This window comes from Gopherus evgoodei, chromosome 2 (assembly GCF_007399415.2).
Source record: "Gopherus evgoodei ecotype Sinaloan lineage chromosome 2, rGopEvg1_v1.p, whole genome shotgun sequence".
NCBI lineage: Eukaryota > Metazoa > Chordata > Testudines > Testudinidae > Gopherus > Gopherus evgoodei.
The window spans coordinates 75,536,997-75,559,795 of NC_044323.1; the positions used below are offsets into that span (position 1 = coordinate 75,536,997).

Consider the following 22,799-nt stretch of genomic DNA (forward strand, 5'->3'; position numbering starts at 1 on the left):
CAACGTCATGCACGTTGCCCAGAGTCAAAGTCTTTTGGAGCAGGATGTGATTAATGGCCCTGCACACTTCCATCAACATGAGTCCAACGGTCAACTTTCCCATTCCAAACTGGTTAGTGACTGATCGGCAGCAGTCTGGAGTAGCCAGCTTCCACAGTGCAATCGCCAAGTACTTCTCCAAAGATAGGGCAGCTCTCCTTCTCGTGTCCTTGCACAACAGGACTGGGGCAAGCTCATAACACAGTCCCATGAATGTGGCTTTCCTTATCCAAAAGTTCTGCAGCCACTGCTCATCATCCCAGGCCTTGGCTACACTGGAGAGTTGCAGCGCTTGTGGTGGCTTTACAGCGCTGCAACTTACTCACCATCCACACTTGCAAGACACATACAGCGCTGTATCTCCCTGGCTACAGTGCTGCACATACTCCACCTCAGCCTGGGGAATAACGACTGCAGCGCTGGTGATGCAGCACTGCTCCACCAGTGTGGCCACCAAAAGCACTGTTATTGGCCTCCAGAGGTATTCGGAGGTATCCCAGAATGCCTGTTCAGCCACTCTGCTCATCAGTTCAAACTCTACTGTCCTGGCCTCAGGTGACCCGTCCTTTAAATGCCCCGGGAATTTTAAAAATCCTCTTCCTGTTTGCTCAGCCAGGTATGGAGTGCAATCAGTGAATCTTTCCAGGTGATCATGCCTCCACGAGCGAAACGAGCCCCAGCATGGAGCAATGGCGAGTTGCTGGACCTCATCGTGTTTGGGGAGAGGAAGCTGTGTAGTCCTAGCTGTGCTCCAGCCATAGGAATTACTATACCTATGGGCAGATATCAAAGGCCATGCTGGAAAGGGGCCATGACCGGGACATGGTGCAGTGCAGGATTAAAAGCGAAGGAGCTGCAGAGTGCCTTTTGCAAAGCCCGTGAGGGAAACCGCCACTCTGGTGCTGCCCCCAAGACCTGTCATTTTTACAAAGAGCTGGATGCAATACTTGGCGGTGACCGCACCGCCAATCCGAGGACCACGATGGACACTTCAGAGCGGGGGAGGGAGGTGGAGGAGGAGGTGGGGGAGGAGGAAACCGAGAGTGAGGCTACTGTAGTGGGGGGAGACACCCCGGAGTCCCAGGAGGCATGCAGCCAGGAGCTCTTCTCAAGCCAGGAGGAAGGTAGCCAGTCGCAGCAGCTGGTACTTGGTGAAGGACAAGCAGAGGAGCGGGTTCCCGGTAAGCGGCTTTTATTTTCAGGATGGAAATGTTTTGGGAGAGGAGGGAGGGTTAGGGCTGCATGCATGCATGCCTAGATGTGGAATAGCCCATTGATGTGGTCTATCACGTCGCGATAATCGGCCTCGGTAATCTCTTCAAAAGTTGCAGCCAGAGCGTGGGCAACGCGCTTGCGCAAGTTTATAGGGAGAGCCACTGTGGTCCTTGTCCCAGTCAGGCTAACGCGTCCGCGCCACTGTACCGTGAGGGGTGGGGGGACCATTGCTGCGCACAGGCAAGCTGCATAGGGACCAGGGAGGAATCCGCATTGCTGTAGAAGATCCTCCTACGCTTCCCAGGTGACCCACAGCAGCGAGATATCTTCCAGGATTAACTCCTGTGGAAAATGTTGGGAGAGTGTTCACTGTAGGTGCCCCCTGCAGCACTTTGCTTTCCCCAATGCACAGAAACCCCAGCACAAATGCTCAAATGAAGTAATCAGTCCCCCTTACTCACCATTTCGGGGCTCCTGTGGGTTATGTGCGCTCTCTTTGGTATGGGAAAATTATGCTACAGTGAAGACTGTAAACTCCTTCACTGTCTGGGAATAACTGTCTGAGATATAAACAATGCTGCCTCTGTTAACTGTAGCCTTTTTTTCCTTTCCACAAACGACCCTGAGTTCTCAGCTGCCCGTGTTAACAGCAGCTCAAAGACTCCAAAACCTGCGGAAGAAGCCTCGAAAAAGCAAAGACGACCTGCTGCAAACAGTTATGGATCACTCTGCCAGAGAGAATAAAAAATTGCAAGACTGGAGGGAAAGGGAAAGCAGGATCCGCCAGAGAAACGCAGCGGCCAGGAAGAAAAGCACAAAGCAGCTGATAAGCATCCTGGTGCCCCAAGCCGACTCTATCCAGGCAGGCGCTTGTAGCCATGCAGGCAGAGCACTACCGCACCGCCCCCGCCCCCGTCCCAAAGCTCTTTCCCTTGTGCCCAAATGTCAGCTCAAAACCCCCTTTCCCAGCATCCAGGTTCTTACCTCCACCAGCTGCCTCCAACACCTGTATGTTCACCAACCAGCCCTGAGAACTACGACCCTTACCCTCGGCACTCAACTCCCATCACCATGCAGTATAGGCATCCTGAAGTGCAGCAGTCATTGCACAGCACTCCAGACAGGACATATTCAAACCTGTGACTGTACAGTTCCACACCCCACCCCCTTGCCCTTTTAAGTTCCCAAAATGTTGTGTGTCTGTCAATAAAGTTATTTTCTTTTCAATAAATGAATTCTTTGGCTTTGAAAACAGTCTTTATTATTGCAGAAAGTCAAAGATACCTTAGAACAGGAAAGAAACAGGCACTGCAAATCAGCTTAGGAAAAAGAGATTCCTACTAACATTCCAACCACTGCACTTCACTCCCATGCAAGGCACCAAACATTACTGTTGGTTTTCAGCCTCAAAATCCTCCCTCAAGGCATCTCTGATCCTTGAAGCCCTGTGCTGGGCCTCTCTAGTAGCCCTGCTCTCTGGCTGTGCAAATTCAGCCTCCAGGCGTTGAACCTCAGAGGTCCATGCCTGACTGAATGTTTCACCCTTCCCTTCACAAATATTATGGAGGGTACAGCACGCGGATATAACCGCAGGGATGCTGCTTTCCCACAAGTCTAGCTTCCCATATAGAGATCGCCAGTGCCCTTTTAAACGGCCAAAAGCACACTCCACAGTCATTTCAACATCCCCTACTGTGATCTTCCGGTCTGGGAAAAAAGTCCCTGCCTGCAGCTTCCTGAACAGGCCAGTGTTCCGAAAGATTTGTGCATCATGCACCTTTCCAGGCCGGCCTGTGTTAATGTCAATGAAACACCCACGGTGATCCACAAGCATCTGGAAAACCACAGAGAAATACCCCTTCCGATTAATGTACTCGGATGCTAGGTGGGGTGGTGCTAGAAGAGGAATATGCATCCCATCTATTGCCCCTCCACAGTTAGGGAAACCCATTTGTGCAAAGCCATCCACAATGTCCTGCACGTTCCCCAGAGTCACGGTTCTTCTTAGCAGGATGCGATTAATGGCCCTGCAAACTTGCATCAAAACGACTCCAACGGTCGACTTTCCCACTCCAAACTCGTTCCCGACTGATCGGTAGCTGTCTGGAGTTGCCAGCTTCCAGATTGCAATAGCCACCCGCTTCTGCACCGGCAGGGCAGCTCTCAATCTCGGATCCTCACGCCGCAGGTGGGGGCAAGCTCAGCACACAGTCCCATGAAAGTGGCTTTTCTCATCCGAAAGTTCTGCAGCCACTGCTTGTCATCCCAGACTTCCATGACAATGTGATTCCGCCACTCAGTGCTTGTTTCCCGAGCCCAAAAGCGGCGTTCCACGGTGCTGAGCATTTCCGTGAAAGACATAACCAATGTCGTATCACACGCGTCAGGCGACTCGCAATCATCGTCGGACTCCTCATCACTTTGGAGCTTAAGGAATAGCTCAAGTGCCAAATGTGATGTGCTGGCGAGACTCATCAGCATACTCCTCAGCAGTTCGGGCTCCATTTCCCACAGAAATCGCGCTGCACAGAAACCATTGGGAGAGTCACAATGGTGCCAAACGTGGACGGAAAAACAGGGACTGCTGGGAGGCAAAGCGATGCATCACAGGGCGTTGGGACAGGAAGTAGAATGACCTGCACCCTTCCGTCACCTTCCCACAACCCACGGAGCCAAAATGGGATGAGGCGCTCTGTGGGATAGCTGCCCATAATGCACCACTCCCAACAGCGCTGCAAATGCTGCAAATGTGGCCACACTGCAGTGCTGGTAGACATCAGTGTGGCCACACTCCAGCGCTTTCCCTACACAGCTGTACGAAGACAGCTGTAACTCCCAGCACTGCAGACCTCCAAGTGTAGCCAAGGCCCCAGATGTGCATGACAATGTGATTCCACCATTCTCTGCTCATTTCCCGAGCCCAAAACTGTTGTTCCAGTGTGGTCAGCACATCAGTGAATGCCGCAGGCAATCTCGTGTTGTAGTTACTACGCATGGTAAGATCAATGTTGAACTGCTCTTGCCTTTGTAAGTTAAGGAATAACTCCACTGCTACTCATGATGTTAGTAAGAGCGAGCAGCAAATTGGTCAACAGTGCGAGATCCATTCCTGCACACCAAAGAGGCAGAGCGCGCAGTACACAAACTGTTGAAAGATGGCGCCAATTGCAGACGGAAGCACAGAGATTGCTGGGATGCGAAGCAATACATCACGGGGCATTGGGACAGAACCCAGGATGCCCTGCGACCCGCTCCCTCTCCTTCCCCCAACTCTTAGCGGCAGAAGAGGAAGAGATGCTCTGTGGGAGCTACCCAGCTGCCCACTCCAAACACCACTGCAAGTATGAACATGCTATTGCACAGGCAGCTGACAGTGTGAACACACAACAGCGGTTTCCCTTCAGCGCTCTCTGAGCGGCACTGTAACTGCCAGCAAGGTAACTCTGCCAGTACAGACATACCCTTTAAAGCTAGTAGTCCTGACATTGTCCCTTAACAAGTCTCAAGTGAAGGAGTGGCTTATCTTGAGACGTTCTTTCCTTTCCTGCCTGTTTTGCAGACATTCTCCAATGGCATTAAACTATTATAGTCATACAGAAAACACTCCGACAAACAATATTAATATTAATTATTATAGAGCAACTCCCAATCCATCATAGCCATGACTATTGGGTCAATCCAACTCCCATGGATTTCAGTGCAAATCTCTCCATTTATTTTAATGGGAGTTGGATGAGTCCTTATATGGGGATTCATTGGCTCACACAGACTGATTCTACAGCCCATGATGCTTTGCTGAGATTAAGAATTACTCGTGTAAACAAGGGTTTACAGAATTAGGACTGCAACACCTACTCTCCCGAAGTACACATTTTTTAAGTCAATATCTTAATGAGGAAAAGGGAAATGTAAAGTATCATACCAAGAGACTAATGGGGTAAAAGAGACAACACTCTAAGCCCAAATCCTGCAAACCATATGCAGACAAAACTTACAGGGGCCATTTGGCTGTATAAAGACTGGCCCTTCTTGTTTAAGGTAGCAGTTGTTAACTATGTCATTAATTTGTTGCTGTCCTAAGATAAATAATGAAGGGGCAAATATTAGCCGTCCAGATTATTCTAGATCCTGCATTTCTTGCCTGCTCAAAATTCCTATTACAGTCAATGGATATTTTGGGTGTGCACAATTGGGCCCTTGATTTGTATTTGATTAGTACTACAAGACTCAGAAGTTGCCAAGGCAACTCTATTTCAACGGCCTTACATTTCTGCATTGATAGACAGCTTTTCAGTCTATAAATGTATCAGAACACTACTCGTGTGACAGGCTCTTTTACCAACCTAGCTATCAGCTGATCAGAAACATGTTTTCCTCCAAGGGTGGGTAGAAGTGGGGAAGGAGTTAGTCTGGATAAAGGGGGAAATGACACACCAAGGTTCAGGTTTTATAGCACAACTACATACGAATGCAGAAAAAGTATCTTACACTCATAAAATGCTTTGCCTTCTGGTCATTGAAATATAATCAAACTAACGTTTGTAAAACTTGACCAAAAAATCCTATAAAGGACAACATCCAAACACAAAAAGGCAAAATCCAAATCAACTTTCAGACTGAAAGGCCAGTATCAGAACTAAAATAATGTTGTATAGAAGCCATACTGACATGACAGGAATATGATGCTCTAATATATATTGTTTAGAAATACAATATAGATGAAATTCACCCCAGTGCAAAGGACCCACCACGAGGTCAGTTACATCACTTAAATCCGGCCTTATGGGCTTAGTATGTTCCATTGGTTCCCTGCACTGGAATAAATATCATCCTACATGAATACATAAAGTTATGGCCCATATCCTCTTCTGAGCACAGATTCCAATGGGTCAGTAGAACAGGAAATCAACCAGAAGAAAGTTACTGCTCCCTTTTCTTGGTGCTGGTTTTATGCTTGTCCCAGGACCAGCAGAGTTTGGAGTAGCCTGCAATCTCCTCTAAACTATACCAGCTGGCAAGGTCATTGGTCAGTGGAGGAGCGCTGGAATGCAACATGCTCCAGCTGCACCCCGACAAACCCCTTCTCCTCCCCAACACATCCCTGGACAGGAGGCTGCAGGGGTGGCATGACGAGGAACCAGCTATGCAATTTCTGTGCCTTGTGGGGATTCGCTCATGCAGCAGGAATCCCCAGCTACAGTGATGGAGCCAGTTTCCTTCCTCTGTGCTGCTGGGGCCCTGCAAACAGAGCCATGGTGGGGCCTGAATTTGACTCCTTTATGGACACAAATACACATGGATATTTGTAGTTATGAAACGATACCATCTGAAGTGCAGAGGGGGCTGGCTTAAAATTTCCACTTTCCTTTCCCTTCCCCCTCCCACATGGTAAGAAGCACCACAGTTTTCTTTCTTCATCATGTCTTTAATTAGCTTTATATTCCATTGGCTCCCTTTGTTTTAAATTGTACCTATTTACAGGGCATTTGTACAAGAATGAGCAGGAAAAAAACCCACCAGGGGACATGTACAGTACTAACAAAGCTATTCAAGGCATGTCGCTTTATCCAATGAGTTGCATCAATTCCAGGTTAGAAGCAATTTCCCTTATTTTGCAGCACGAAGCATACTCAGATCCACGCTAATTTCCTATCTGATTGTAACAAAAGCTTCCCATTTACCAGGATGCTCCACTTATTTTTTTTATAAGCCCAAGAAAGAAATCCCTCCTATCATCTTCCTTTACTTTTTCAGAATCTTGTTTAAAGCATTTGGTTTGAACCTGTAGTTTGCTCGCACGTTTGTGCTGTGTGCCAGGCACTCAAGAGGCATTTAAGGTGATATAAGCTCTTTAGAACAAGGACTCTCTCTCACTGTGCATGTGTACAAGTCCTAGCACAATGGGGCCCTGGTTTTCAGTGGGACCTCTAGTTACTGTACTCTTGAAAATATTTTACTCTTTTATGGTGCAGTGCTGAATGCTCCAAATAAAACCCATATCCACTACATTACTAACATCTGACCTTATTTTTCCCCTCCACCATCATTGTCTTCTGCTCTTTAAAATGCCCCAGTATACACGCCGATGAATATCTACTGTTGGCAGTATCACATTTGCTTCTAGTGGTATAGAAAGTGCATTCACCCTCCTCCTCCTCCTCCACCCACCCACAGATTTTTGCTTTAATAGGAGCCTGCATTCTAGTTTTATATTCTGTACAAATTTACAGTAAGCATTAAATGGAAAAATGTGTTGACAGAGATAACAGGTTGTGCAAGACAACAATAGCTGTGACATCATAATCAGATCCCACCATGGATTCCGCCAGTTTTGACACATGCCCTGCACCATGTGGGCCATGAAGTCTGGAGTAAAGTCAAAGTGCAGGGAAGCTTTAAGGTTACTTGGCATCACTCTAATGGCAGAAAGTCACCTTAGCAAGGCTGAGGATTTGGTCCCAGTGCTGTTAGCTTAGCATCTGTCACAAGCACTAAACATAAATAACCTTAGAAAACAGTGTACAATTCTGAGTTCTATTGCTGAATATGCAGTGTAATAAATCAAAGAACAGCACAAGGAATTTCTAACATACATCCTCACAATTATTCACAGACTTGCAGATCATCAAAAAATTAGATGACTGATCTTTGTTTAAATGGAATAATTACTGTGTTTAAGCATGGTATGAAAAGACATATTGTATATTAATTTTTTTAATGCTCATTTTAGTGAAAGAATGAAGATATTCAGGAAGTGCCAGCAGTTAAGAAGGAAATCGTATACATCTCCACACTGAATAACGATGACATGATGCAACAAGCCTCTTAAATCTTCAGCTATCTAGGTCTGAAATATCTTGGCAAGGATTGCACTCCTTACTACACTCTTTTCTTTCACCTTTTTACTAATTAGTTTATTATTAATTAATGGATTAATTATTATAAATTATTTAAATCAACAACATTGAATCATGGAACTAAATTATACTAATGTTAAAGACATTAACCCCCAGGTGTTTGAATCTTTCGGCTATATTCTTTTCTGCTTCTCTCTCTCACTGCGAGTCCCTGTTGCACTTTGTGTCCCACATTTGCCACCCCCCCCTCCAGTGCTGTGGATGGAGAAATAAAATAACCACAGAGCTGCCCCCTGGATTATTGGGAAGGCGAAGGAAAACACTCTTCCCTTCCTTTGTACAGAAACTCCCTTTCTTCCTTCAAATCCTTTCCTACAACCTACCTTCTACTGGGATGCAGAGTTCCATGCCAACCTTATAAAAGCTAACTTGACAAAGCTAACAGAATGGGATACGTTGTGGTACACCATTACCTCGATATAACGCCACCCGATATAGCACGAATTCAGATATAACGTGGTAAAGCAGCGCTCCGGGGGGGTGGCGCTGTGCGCTCCGGCAGATCAAAGCAAGTTCAATATAACACGGTTTCACCTAAATGTGGTAAGATTTTTTAGATCCCAAGGACAGTGTTATACCAAGGTAGAGGTGTATTTACACCACAGCCCTGATAGGTGGTGAGTGGAGCTGCACTGCTCCAGGGGCAGCACTGGGGAGATTCAGGAAGGCATTCTCCGTGTGCGGTAAGGTGCTCCCTCTATTCCATCTCTACCCACCTTCCCTCCTCCCTAGTGCGCCAGCCCTTCTACATAAGTGGGCACAGAGAAAGGTGGGGGGCCATCACCTCCCCTCTTCTATGCTCCTCCCTGCCCCGTTTTCAGAGTCTTGACCCCTGAGGGGCACAGGCACTGTTACAGTGAGAGGCCATTGACAGTTGTGTATGGAGGGGAGAGGAAGCATCTTGCAATAAGGGGTTCGCATGATCTGACCCAACACGTGCGGCATCTTGCAATACGGAATATGGAAACCTCTCTTTTTTCCCCCACTCTGCTTGGGGCCATAGAGCACCTAACATACTTTATAAGCTTCTTAGAGCAGGGGCCATGGGCCAGATCCTCAGCTGATGTAAAACAGCATAGCTCTGTTGCAGTCAATGGAGCTCTGCTGACTTACACCAGCTGAGTATCTGACCCATTTTTGCTTATGTGGCTTGTATAAGTGTTAAGTAATATTTATTTATTTATTTATTACAATAAGAGTATTTGGGGGAGAGAAGATCTCATCCCCGAAGACAGAAGTATCCTGCTTTAATTCAAAGGGGGTCTTTTTGTGTTGTGAGCACAATTGGGAGAAGAGAGTTGGGCTCTACAGAAAAGATTTCCTAGCTGTGTCTAGGATTTATATATCCTCACTCCACCTCGCATTTCTACTGCCTAGTTAGTGTGTTAAAAGGAAAAGCAGAACAAGCCATCCACCAACAATCGGCTTGGCTCACTTTGTTTCAGAGTTTCTTATTCAATAATACACAAATATCACAGTTTCTATTACTTTTCTAATTAATCTTAACTGTAGGCTCCTCTGTAGTTAATTTACTCTGATCAAAGAATTTAGTCCAATTTCATAGTTAATTTTCTATGACTGACAAAAAGTTACCAAAACGTTCACCATTAATTTTTTCTAGTCCTACTTCCTTTTATGGGTTGCTTAACATCAGAAATGTATTCTTAAACACTTCTTCCCTTACATTATCCACTGATAATGCAAGACAAGTCCCAAGGACAATGTTACGTGTATGAAATAGGTAATGAACGCTCTGTCTAGACAACAGATACAGACAAGACTGTTTCTCTTCTCTCCACTCCATCATCCGCTAACAATTTTGATAGTAAACTGAATACTTGCATAATGTCTGCTTTTGTTACATTAAGAAGAAAAACTTAGCCTTGTCTAAAAAGAGAGCATAATAAACTTAGAAATCCTAGTATCATCTATCTACGGATTAAACAACATTCTATTGATGGGTTAATGGTGGGCACATCCAGGAGCTATTTCTCCTTCTTCCTGGCAGAAGGGATAATCATAATAAACCAGTAAGCCATACATGTACTACTCACCTGATGGAGCTTCTCCCAGAACTCAGGTCCTTCTTTCATTTTTCTTAAGCTTGATGGAATGTACCAAAAGCAAATGTTCGCATACTCTGGCTGAGTAAGAGAAAAAATGATTGCTTATTTCTCTCTCACTTATGTCACATCATATTCACAAGAGCAGGTCAAAGAGTTCTATTATAGTTCTGTGAAAATTTTCAGCTAAAATGTTTGAGTTTTAGAAATGTTTCATAAAAAAAAAAAACCACCAAACAAAAAAACACATCACTCATCGGATTGAAGGGGCTTTTGTTTAGTTGCCGTAGTAAAAACCCCAAATGCTGACTTTTATATTTTTTCACCCCCATTACTCCTCTATAATGCCTATGCCTAGCCCTGCTTTCCCCCCACCCTCTCACTGGATGGGAAGGCTAGTCTTCAAGTTCTTATACACACACACACACACACACACACACACACACACACACACACACACACACACCCCTACCTTCCTTTTCCAGTGGGATAAAGGAGGAGGGAAGGGAAGCAGAGAGAAGGTGGGCATTTTAGCACAATTTCAAAATTAAAACTTATATTTTGATTTTTCCTTAATTTTTCATTTCAAGGGGAAAAAATTTGAAATTTCATCAATAATAATTTAAAAAAATCGGAAAAATTTGGTTTCAGAAAACCCTATTATTCATTTAAAAACAACCTTATAATGGCAATTTTTTTGACTGCCTGGTACTCATACAGTATAATGATGGACCTAAGGCCAGGATTCTATGCTTTTAAGAAGAGTCCCAAACTCCTTGGAGTGATGTACATGTCCTGTCCAGGAGATATTCTCTCAAAATTTCTGAATATGACCGGAACAAACAAAGACTCCACTTCTCCATCCGGCTCCTGAGTATCTCTCTTACGTTTTATGCTCAATTCAGAGCTTGTTTTTGTTGGGAGACTCACAGCAATGACCATTCATGGTTGGTTAAAATTAGGACACTTCATACTTCTGAGGATTCTGCGTGTAGGATTCACAAATTTTCCCAATAGGCACCTACAGATTCTGCCCAGGTTTTTTTGGGACAAATGAAGGACACATAGCACAATCTAGATAAACAGTTAATGCATCCCAGTCCTATTTAAACTTCCCAAAAAAACTCCACCGCCTTAATGGTGACCTGCCATGTCTTTGCAATTCAGAGCTCTACTTATATGGGGCAAAAGACAGAGAGGATTAGAACATACCTCCCCACTACTAAACCCTACTATACCCACTGATGCTGGCTGAAAATGAAGGAACAAATGTTGAAAGAGGGACGAAAATAGCTAGATCACACCATCATTTACCCCAATGCAAACACTGCTGGTAGTCCCAGGCCTCCTCCCAAGCGAATGCAGACGACCTAGACCATGCCAAATTATTTCATGAAAGGGCACTGGGACCTATTTATATTCGCTGCTTCACTTTAAACTGCATTTAACACATTCTTTGATCAGCAAGGAGAATATTATCAGCAGCAGCAGGAAGAGATCAGCAGACTTGCCACCTGCTGCCAAAGAATGAAATGAAGTTCAGCTCTAAAAGTCCCATATTTCTCTAATAAGATTAGATCAAGTCCCAGACATGCAGTAGTTTCCTCATGAGCTGAAGAGCTAGCTGGCTAATATGGGGTTTCAATCTCAGTTCTGTTTCAGGGCAGAGGGTGCATGCAGTCAGTGGCTTATCTTCACTTCATCAGATGCAGCATGCCTCAGTTTCCCTTCATTCACTGGGTAGGTGAACCCTCTGGCTATGTGAGGAAAACTCTACCTTTCCAGAGTCAACAGCAGTCCAAGAAAAACTGGCTCCACTTAGCCATTTTTCACATAGTTTCCAATCCCTCCCTCAGTGTCTGAACAAACTTATCCCTTCATGCAGCAAGTGAAGGCAAAGCTTTTCTCCCACATTCTCTAAAAGTCCCAGCCTGGGGCCTCTAAACAATAAGCAACTGCCCAATCCCACCATCAGGCTCTTTTGCACCAGATAGTTTCCTTCATGGGCTTCCTTGCACAAACCTAAACCTTCACCCTCGGTGCAGGACTGACACTTCTGGGTCACTGGCAGCCTTTTCCCAAATGGGCAGCTTACCTTGCCTTAGGATTATTCTTCTTCTGCAGGCCTCTTCCCATCTGTTCCTCCTTCCCACAGCCCCACCCATACTCATGGTACCCCCTTACTGGAGGGGCTCACCAGAAGCTATGGCTGCTCTCTCTAGGTTTTTCACTCTGTAGAGGACCCCACATTAAATCTGATCTCTTTCCTGAGCTATTTCACATCCCTGCCTTCCCTTTCCCAGCACATATTGCTGCTGAGTTGTTTACAATTCCAACCAGTTGTTCTTGACTACAAATTCCAGGACACCTTGGCACTCAAACATGCTTGAGACAGGCCACAAAACCTTCCCCAGAACCCCCTGTTACCCAGGATAATCCCCCCGCCAACCCGTGTGCTCTCTCCAAATTAGCAGAAGTTTACTGGGAAAAAAATATGTTTTCAGTTTCTTTCAGCTTCCACTCCAACCATGATAGTTAAAGCACAAGTATAAGCCCACATTTCAATTTTAAACAATTCACTTGTTTTTTTAATTTTCTTTCTACCCTTTTGCTCTTCATGTGTCTGCTGCCCCCTTCCTCCTCCTGCCCCTTTTTTCTCCCCCTATGCTTCCACTATTGTGTTACTCCCCATCTTCCTGTCTACTCTGCTCCTTCTCCCATTGCTGCTCCACACACACACACACACACACACACACACACACACACACATTCTGAAGGTTCCTCTAAATAGACTCCCCTCCTCAATGTCCCCAGGTACTGATCTCATTGGCCAAATTGCTGAGCAGGGGCAGGAGCGGAGACCCCTGCTGCTCAGCACATTCTCTGCAAACAGGATCTTCATCAACTTACTTTGCCATGGAGTAAATTGGAAGGGAAAAAAAGTTATCAGTAGAGCTGGTTGAAAAGTGCCAGTTGTTCTACACTGGAAATTTGGGAGTGCAGGGGAAATGGTGAAGGAGGTGTTTTATTTTATTTATTTATTTATTTTAAATGAAGAAGAGTTCACTCTCAGGACAGAAGTTTTAACTGAAAAATTCCAACCAGCTCTAGCATGGGTGCTCCTTTTGCAACCCTACCCATTGCCATACATGGGATTACTCAAGCCATAGGTCCCAATGCCTACACAACCCCGGAAGCAAGGGAAATGGACAGACTGATTATGTGAAATATGGACAATATGATGTGGTTTAACACTTCTGTGCATCAGCAATTTACCAAGTTTATTTAAATAAGCACCCAAAATACAGACTGGCATTTGACAAAAAACAAACTCAGTTCTATAGTCACCTACCTCCAACAGAAGCTGGAATCCTTCTCTTTTCTTAATTTCATCTACTAGGTATCTGCAAGTAAACATACAATGTTTATAAGATGTAACAAAAATATAGGATATGCAGATAGCAAAAAATTGTCTTGAACATGTCTAGATTTCTTAATAGCAGAGTTTTAAAATAGTTTCTACCTGCTGTGAAAATACAACAGTTAATGGGATAACCAGCTCCTGAAAATAAGTAAAGACTGGAGCCAAGCAGTGAGTGATGGTGTAGACCAAATGCTGCCCACTTTCATTGAGAGCAGAAATTGGGCCTACCTGTATTAGAATTGTCTGCATGGATTCACCGATATAGCTCCCTTTTCCAACACTGAGGGCTTGTTTACACTTAAAATGCTGCAGCCATATAGCTGTTCTGCTGTAGTGCTTAGTGGAGACACTATCTACATCGACAGTGTTGGTACTCCACCACACCGAGAGGCAGTAGCTGTGCTGATGAGAGGTTTCCCATCGACATAGTGCTGTCTACACTGGGAGTTAGGTCACTATAACTATGTCGCTCAGGGGTACAGATTTTCCACACCCCGGAACAATGCAGTTATACAAAGTTGCTAGTTATAAGTTGCTAGTATAGACAACGCCTGAGTTGTTCTCCACTAATAACTCACTTTCTGTTCCACAACTGAGAGCTCTGTGCTGCTATTTCATTTCACTTCACTGCCTACTTCTGACATTTCTCTCAGCCCTGCCACTGCCCCCAATTCTTTGACTCTCTCCTATTCTTTAGCAGCATGCCCTGCTGCACAGGGCATCTCTCTCAACAACTCCCAGTGTCCTCACAGTTCCACTTTTACACAACAATATATGTCACTGATGCACAATAATCCCTGGGTATTCTCCAATAGGTGTGCATTAAAAGAAAATTTTCTTCTCTTTCACCAGCAGCAGAAATACACTAATATAATAAGCGAAAATAGATCTGAACCAAAATCCTGGATCCAAAAAAACCTCAAATTACAGAAATATTTGGATCTTGACCCAATTGTTACAGCAGGCACAGATCTCTACAGAATTGTAAACCGAAAAGGGTGGATTTCACCCCATCTGACTTTCAGAAGACTTTGGGTGTGGATCTAAAGTTTGCAGTTCAGTTCCATCTCTAGTCAAAGATAGTAATTGGAGCTGTGTGTGGAAGACACAAATTCCATTTTGCAAAGGATTTCAAAGCTCAGCTTTGTTCCAAATTATAATGAAAACATTTTAAAATTCTCCACAAAGGAAAAAACAAAAAAAAATTGTTTTAGGTCAATCAAAACATTTCATTTTGATTAAATCAAAACTTTGCAACATTGGGTGTTTTGTATTATAATACAACATTAAAAAAAATTAAAACAAGGTAATTTCAAAACAAAAAAATCTAAATATTTTGTTCCAAAAAATGTTGAAATGAGACATCTCACTACTGTCTGAACCTTTTTCCACATTTTTCTTCTGAAATGAAACAGTGGTAAAATCAACCTGATTTTGCGACATGTTTGAATTTCAAAGAACTGCATATTCCAGTTCAATATGGTTCCATCAAAGTTTTTCCAACTGGCTCTGGGGGTAATGCACCAAGAGTAGAGATGGTTAAAGTATTCATTGTGAACACTTCATCCACATTTTGGCTTTTTTTCCTGTTTGTGAATTGTTCAGCATTTCAACTGTTATTCATAATTGTTCAAACTATTCAGGCTGAAATTTTTTTGTATATGAGCTCTTTGAAAGTTGTTCACTGCCTGTATTTGTTATGCTCTCTTACTGCTGTGCAAATAGTCACCTTAGCCACATAGTATTGTTTCTGTGCCCTAACTGGATCAGCATAACTGTAATAAGGAGAGGGAGCGTGTAATCAAGTCACCCAGTATTTGATTTTCTGCGGGAAAGGGTAGGAGCAGTTGCTGAAGTTAGAAGGAGCAACCCTGGCAGGTTTAGGGAATGTTTAGGACACTTAAAACCCTTTTTCCCCTTAGGCCACTTGAGTCAGGCCTTGCCTGAGACATCACTGCTAGAAAATTTAAACTATTGGATTATTTCAGGCTAGGATCAGATTTTAAATTACAACTGACAGACCGAGCCTTGCTGCCCACAGCTGACAGCTGGAACCCTGCACCTGGGGCTGAAGCCAGTGGTGAGCTGGAGCCAGTTCGCAAGAACTGGTTTTAAATTTAGAAGCCGATGTGGAACCAGTTATTAAAGGGCCCAGCAGTTGGGCAAAGTCTGGTCCATGGGACCGTCCTGTCCCAGGCCCTTTAAATTGCCACCAGAGCCGCACTGCTGGAGCCCTGGGGTACGGCTGCGGGGCCCTGAGGTCTATTTAAAAAGTCTGGTGCTCCAGTTGTCTCTGCTGCCCTGGTCCTTTAAATAGCCACGGGAGCCCCTACACTTCCCCAGGGCTCCCGTGGCTATTTACAGGGCTGGGGTAGTAGAAGCAGGGGAGCCCCAGGCCCTTTAAATAGCCCTCAGAGCCCAAGGCTGCTGCTGCTGCTACCATGGGGGGGGGCGGGCTGGGAGGGGTGGCGGCGGCAGCACTTACCTTACAGGGTGGGCTGGGGCTGGCTCTGACTCCCCCAGCCACATCCCTCTGCCCTAGGCCCCACCCTTTCTGCAGGCCAGAGCTGGCCCCAGTGTACCGGTAAGTCACTGGACTTACTTTCACCCCTGGTCTCAGGAGGGGGTGGTGAGGGAACAAGGAGTGAGCGGGGCTTGATGGGTTGCAGGTTCTGAGCGTGGCAGTCGGGGGTAGGACGTGGGTTGGGTTGGGGTTGGATGGGGGGGAGACGGGCACGTGGGGCTTGTACTCACCATGTGATTCCCTACCGGGTCTTCAGTGGCACTTCGGCAGCGGGTGGAGGGGTGTGTCTTCACTCATTCCGGGTGAAGGACCCACCACCGAAAAAAACGGAGCGAGTTAAGACCATCCTCCCACCAAAGTGCCACCGAGGACCCTGTAGGGAATTGGTTATTAGGATTTCGGGAGCTCATCACTGGCTGAAGCATGTAACTTAGCTTCCCGGAGGCCTGTGGCGTGAGGTCCCAGGCAATTGCCTTGCTTGCCATCCCCTAATACTGGCTCTGTACTTGCAACCTCCTAAGTCTGTTCTGACACTAGGTTGATAAACACTGGTCTACAAAGTCTGTTTAATGTTACACAGGTTACCATCTCTAGCTTATGTACACACAACATCACAAAGAGTACAATTTAAAAAAAATGCAAAAATGATAATCATTACAAAGCATTAAAACATAACCTCCTTCCTTATTTACAGTGTACACAAACCATTACTTCTAGTAAAGAGTATCAGTTTTAAAAAAATGCAGAAATGATCTGAAGTTATAACAGCAATACTAATGGTAACAACACGTGATATGCAGAAAGTACAGTACATAGCATAGTGGTAGGTACAGCAGCACTCGCATTTATAATACCTGGAAAAAAATCTGACAGTTTGCGTTGTTTTAGATGAAAGGTTCTCTTCTTCACTGTGTGATCATGGAGTTGTTTCATCAACAGCAGTTCAGAGGGGTCAGTATTGGGCTGTTGCTCCAAGTATTGAAGGAAGAGGTTTCCTGCTATTGTAGCATCGCAGTGAGAATTTTTTCCCATCAATTCTTTCTCAGCAGACTCTTCAGCTGCATAGTCGCTGTCAGCATCTGGTACAGTCTGTAAGATTTTGGCACCATCCAGTAACAGATGGCCAGGGTAATTAGCATCATTTTCAAGCCAATCTGCAAGATCATCTTCGTCAACTTCTGTGCAGTGAGGAAGTCTTATGGAGGAGATCCACAAAAGCACTGGTCTCTTCTTCACCTGCCAATCCTGTTGTTGCAGCTGCCCAGTGACTGTTCTGAGTGTCAGCAATAACTTCAGGCCACAGATTTTTCCTCAGTGTTTGTAAGGTTGACCTGGAGATGTCTTCCCATGCTTCTGCAACCCTGTATCTAGCATCCTTGATATTGATTTTTTTCCCAGCGCTACAACATATTGCCTTTATTTTCAACTGCTTCATCAGACATCAGTAGTCAATTGAGCAGATCCTGTTGATAGCATTGTTTTAGACTTTACAGCACACCTTGGTCCAGAGGCTGCACAGAGAAGTTACATTTGGAGGGAGAAACCCCCCCCAGAAGATCAGGTCATTTTGGGAGGTGAGCCCTCTGTCATCAGGGTGAGCGACTGCATTGTCCAGCAGTAAGATAGCTTTCAATGGGATGCTGTTTTTGGTTCACGTGAGCTCGCATGCTTGGAATAAAAGTTTTTTAAAAATCAATCATGAAACAAAACATTGTTCATCCATGTTTTTCCTTGTGATTTGTAGAGGACAGGTAAAGCGTCCATTTTTGCATTTTTAAGCGCACGCGGATTCATTGCTTTACCAATGATAATTAACAGGAGCTTGTATGTGCCACTAGCATTAGCACAGGCCAGGGCTGTCAAAGGTTCTTTGCTCCTTTTGTAGCCAGGCGCAGATCTTTCCATTCTGGCAGCAAGACCCGTCACAGTTGTAAATCTGTTCCAGTGACAAGTTGTGCTCAGCTAAGATACTTGCCTTTTTTTTTTTTTAATAGTCAGAAATGACTCTTGAATCAGCAGACAGCTTTTCCCTGGTGACTGTTAGTTGTCGGATGTCACGACGCTTTTTAAACTGACTGAGCCAGCCCTGACTAGCAGAGAAACATGTGTCTCCTTCTAAACCTTGATGAAAGCCTTAAGCCTTCTCGTATAGTGAAGGACCACTAACAGGAATGCCTTTCTCTCTCGCCTGTATAAACCACAGATAAAGGGCTTCATCTAGACCAGCATCGTTCAGTTGCTTCATGGTCTTCCAGTATGCAGAGTTATTCACGCAATATTTAAGAATTTCCTCTGCATTGTGTTTGATGTCCAATACTGTGCTTTATCCAATGCTATAATTTTGGGCTATTTTTGCTAGTGATTTTTTTTTATTTTATTAATAATCTCTAATTTCCAATCCAGCATCCAATGACAGCACTATGCATTTTTGCTTAGTAGTGTCAATAATTTACAAGACTGAAAACATGGCATGTGAACTCTACGATGGAGGTAATGTCAGTGTCCCATTAAACACTGGAATAGATTGCCTAGGGAAGTTGTGGAATCTCCATCTCTGGAGATATTTAAGAGTAGGTTAGATAAATGTCTATTAGGGATGGTCTAGACAGTATTTGGTCCTGCCATGAGGGCAGGGGACTGGACTCGATGACCTCTCGAGGTCCCTTCCAGTCCTAGAGTCTATGAGTCTATGATCCTGTGTATGCGTGGGTGGTTCAGTCAATAAAAGCCGCATAATGGAGGTTTGGATAAACTGGGTTCTATGGTAATTATATGTTGCCATATTCACACAAAGTAATCACATGTGACATTTGCATGCACAGCCCCAGCTGCAAAGGTTGCAGCCAAATCTTTGTCAGGCCTATTTAATTGCTTCTGAGGCTATGTCTGCACTGTCACTTAGTTGGCATAACCTATGTCGCTCAGGGGTGTGAATAAGCCACTCCCCTGAGCAACATTCGCGTGGCTGAAGTTGAAGTATCTTAGTTCGACTTACTTGGCCGTCCTCACGGCGGCGAGTCGACTGGCGTGGCTCCCCCGTCGACGCTGCTTACTCCTCCTGCCGACGTGGAGTATGGGCATCAATTCGCAGATCGATTTATGGCGTCCAGAGGAGACGCAATAAATCGATCCCTGATACATCAAACACTACCAGCCAATCCAGCGAGTAGTATAGACGTACTCTAAGAGCAGCTACACGAGGGAGCTTACAGCGGCACTGCTGCATCGGTGTAAGCTCTCTAGTGTAGCAATAGCCTGAGTAAAGGGGTATTGTGCTGTCCTGGCTGTGAATGGAGCTGTTGCATACTCCTATGTGTCTTGTTTAACTGCACTGGCTCCAGGGCACTGGCCTGTAGTTTGGAGAACACTGTTCCCATGGCACTGTATTGTTGTTAATCACTGCATCCCGTTCCACACACAGCAATATTCCATACATCTAGCTACCTACTGCTTTTATTGAATGTACTTTATCTCCTGTTTGCTTTGTCAGCAACTGCAAATTAGTAATGCCAGCATGAGTCTCTGTGTGCAGTTAACATGATCAGACCCCACCAAAGACCTTTTGTCAGGATTCTGGCCAGGGTCTGAAAATACTTCAATAAATTCGTTTGTTGTGATACTTAGGCAATTTTCTGCTTGTAACTGCTTTTCCTGGTTATCGGCACATACGATGAGCACAATAGAGGAAGGGAGAAATCTATCAAAACACCAACTTTGGGCCTTGTGTACATGCCAGGAGAAAGTCCCAGTATGGGCACCACCAGCACAGCTACATTGTCACAGCCTGGCACTTTAGCGGAGATCCTGCAGAGATTGTTTATCCAGGGGCTCAATAAAGAATACCTTAGAGAGAATACGTTTTGCAAAGCAGAGCGTGGGGAGTTGCCGTGTTGTTTGTGGTTAACAAGACCTGTACATGTGACTCATTACCCTTAGTGTATATCCATACAACCTGATTGCCATGACAAAGTGCTGATACCAGCTCTGAATGCTGTATCTAACTACATGCTGCTGAGATCCTTCCATCCGTCTTATCAAAACGAAGCCAGCATTGAATCTCTCTTTCAGTGTCCATTTAGATCAGCAGTTACCGTTAGCATTATGGTTTGCCACCTGGCCACCGTGATCAACCACAGTAACGTTCAGGTTGACAAAGCTAAGCAAAGAATAAAAAAGATGCTTTACCATTATTGCACCAAGGATTAGACTGGTTTTATTATGGGATGGCTATGAGGCTAGTTGGCAAACTGGGCAAAGACCAACCATGCCTCTGGAGGAGAAATTTTTGTGGACTCAAGTGGAACAAGTTTAGTGACCCTGACTACTGGCTAGATGACATTTTTCCATATCATAAAATTACAGCACCGAGCACAACAAACAATCTGCTCAGGAGAGGTCCTAGACTGGAATAGTCCATGTTCCCTCATTCATTTAAAACAAAACTTCACACAAAAATACAATGTTTCCCTTTTTTGGATTACCTAAAATGAGATCACCTTGTTTTTGAAAGATGTTAGTAATTTTAAAATGGTGTTAGCAATATAGTTAGCACTGCAAAATATCTCTCTCACTCATGGCTAGCATCTTGTTTTTTGTTTTTTAACCACCCACTGAAACAAGATTAAAAATCGTGTATGACTGACTGACATCTGACATTTCTCTGACCACTGTCCATGGTCAAAAAAGGCAGCCACTAGAAAATCCATCATTCTCGATTTCTAATGTCCGGTCCATTTGGCACCAGTGATGTAATTTTCTCCCTACATCTTTCCATGGTTGACAGTGCAACTGTATATTATTATCCCCTGACTGTGGAATCACAGACGGAGTGGACTCCTGGTTCAACAACTTCATAACAGAGCAGAAAAAACAAGTATTTGAAATTACTAACACCGCAGAAAATGAGGAGGAGCCAGTAGTGAATGAAGCTAGGTTTCAGGCGGAGGAGTGTCTTTAGAAAAGGAATCAGACAGAAGTGAAACAAACTGTGGAAACAAGGGAATCAAATTCTTTGCCACCAGGACTAAATGTAAAGAAAATAATCTCCGAAGTGATCAGTTGAGCACTCTATTCTAAGTATTTTAAAAGTAAGTCCCTTCAAGTAAATAGCTCAGGAGTATTCTGATCTGATCTAAGATAATGCTATGAAAACATGATTCACCTCTAAAAAAAAAAGGAAGAAATCAATGCAATGGCCAGTGGGCAGAGTTTGATGAATAGGGAGTACAGAATTGCAATCAGATTAAAAACCTTTGCAACTCTGACTGGCAGTGGAAAAATTCTTGCCTTCAAATGGTAAGGTCAATGGACTAGCTCCAGAATTAAACCAGATTATATTCAGGAACACTAAAATATCATCTCTGCAGCATCAAAATAAACCTTACTGTAACATAGCAAGAAAAAGGCTGAACAGCTGGTCATGTAGTTAAGAAATCTGGCTTAGTGCCCAGGGAAAGTGATGTCTCAGCTACCAAGTGCCTGTTCCCAAGCAAAGTCAAAATAGCAAAGCAGCTACTGTACAGAATATCACTGCTAGCTGTTCTTTGATTAAGACAATTTCATTAAAAAACAAAACAAAAAAATAAAAACTCACACTGTCACTTAAACACCACCAGCTAAATCCCAACTATCAAAGAGAGTATTGATCCCATCAATAATCTGTACATTCTCAGTCAGATGAGCTGTGTCAGTGACCTTGATGTGGCTGAATCCGTCTACTGATAGCAGAAAAGAACTGATGTGCTCTGTATACATATATCAACAGAGGGCCCTGAAGTGCACACAAGACTGCAATTTACTCAAAAGACTCTAGGGACATTTAAGCAGCAGAATCACGACAATGGATTTAGTTTTTAATGAATTCCCTCTAGTGCCACCTTTTTTCTTTATAATACATATATTTTTACAGAATTCATGTTTTAGCTTTTTCTTTATATGAAAGTGTTGAAGAGGAAATGTTTCTTTAACTTGCACCATTATAAATGCTAGGGTATTAATCTCTCTGAGATAGTATTTGGCATCAAATTAAAAATAAAATATTAACATAGGGCTGATTAGTCTTATTAATATCTATTATTTGTATTTTGAAGCCAAGGAGTCCCAGTCATGGATCAGGACCCTATTGTGCTAGGCACTGTACAAAAAGAAAAGAATTTTTTTTCAACAAATTATTTTAAAAGGTCAGTATCTATGCAAAATAACCCATATAAATAATTCTCTTCCCAGAGCCTCTGGCAACACCATCTTGGAAGTGCTCATTGAGGGAGTGCACAATGAGCTCATGGAACTTACTGCTACAAGACAGAGCTCAAGAACTTAGTAGGGTTCAAAAATAAAAAGAATTGAAAATTTAGAAAGATAACAAGACCACGCAAAGATACACTATTAGAGAGATTTTGAAGGGACGCTTCAAGGAAGAAGCCAACCTCTAATTAATGGGGCTTAGGAACAGGGCCGGCTTTAGGAAGTGCGGGGCCTAATTCGAACATTTTCGGCGGGGGCCTGGAAGGGATGACTTGAAAAAAAAGCCTTTCATTTCTTTCATGTATTATTTACTTTCCATAACTATATAAATAATAAAATTATATATTATGTACATTGCATCATATATGCTGTTG

The 22,799-nt window shown here is 44.0% G+C and overlaps 1 protein-coding gene across 1 annotated transcript in view; it reads right to left on the reverse strand.

The window, feature by feature from the left end:
* The window catches only part of GADL1 (glutamate decarboxylase like 1), a 121,839-nt gene that overhangs the window by 43,965 nt on the left and 55,075 nt on the right, over positions 1-22,799 (reverse strand). Inside the window, exons 13-14 of the mRNA XM_030551005.1 lie at positions 13,587-13,638; positions 10,226-10,315 (exon numbers count right to left, since the gene is read on the reverse strand). Coding sequence (XP_030406865.1) covers positions 10,226-10,315; positions 13,587-13,638 — 142 coding nt within the window. The remainder of the gene's footprint in view (positions 1-10,225; positions 10,316-13,586; positions 13,639-22,799) is intronic.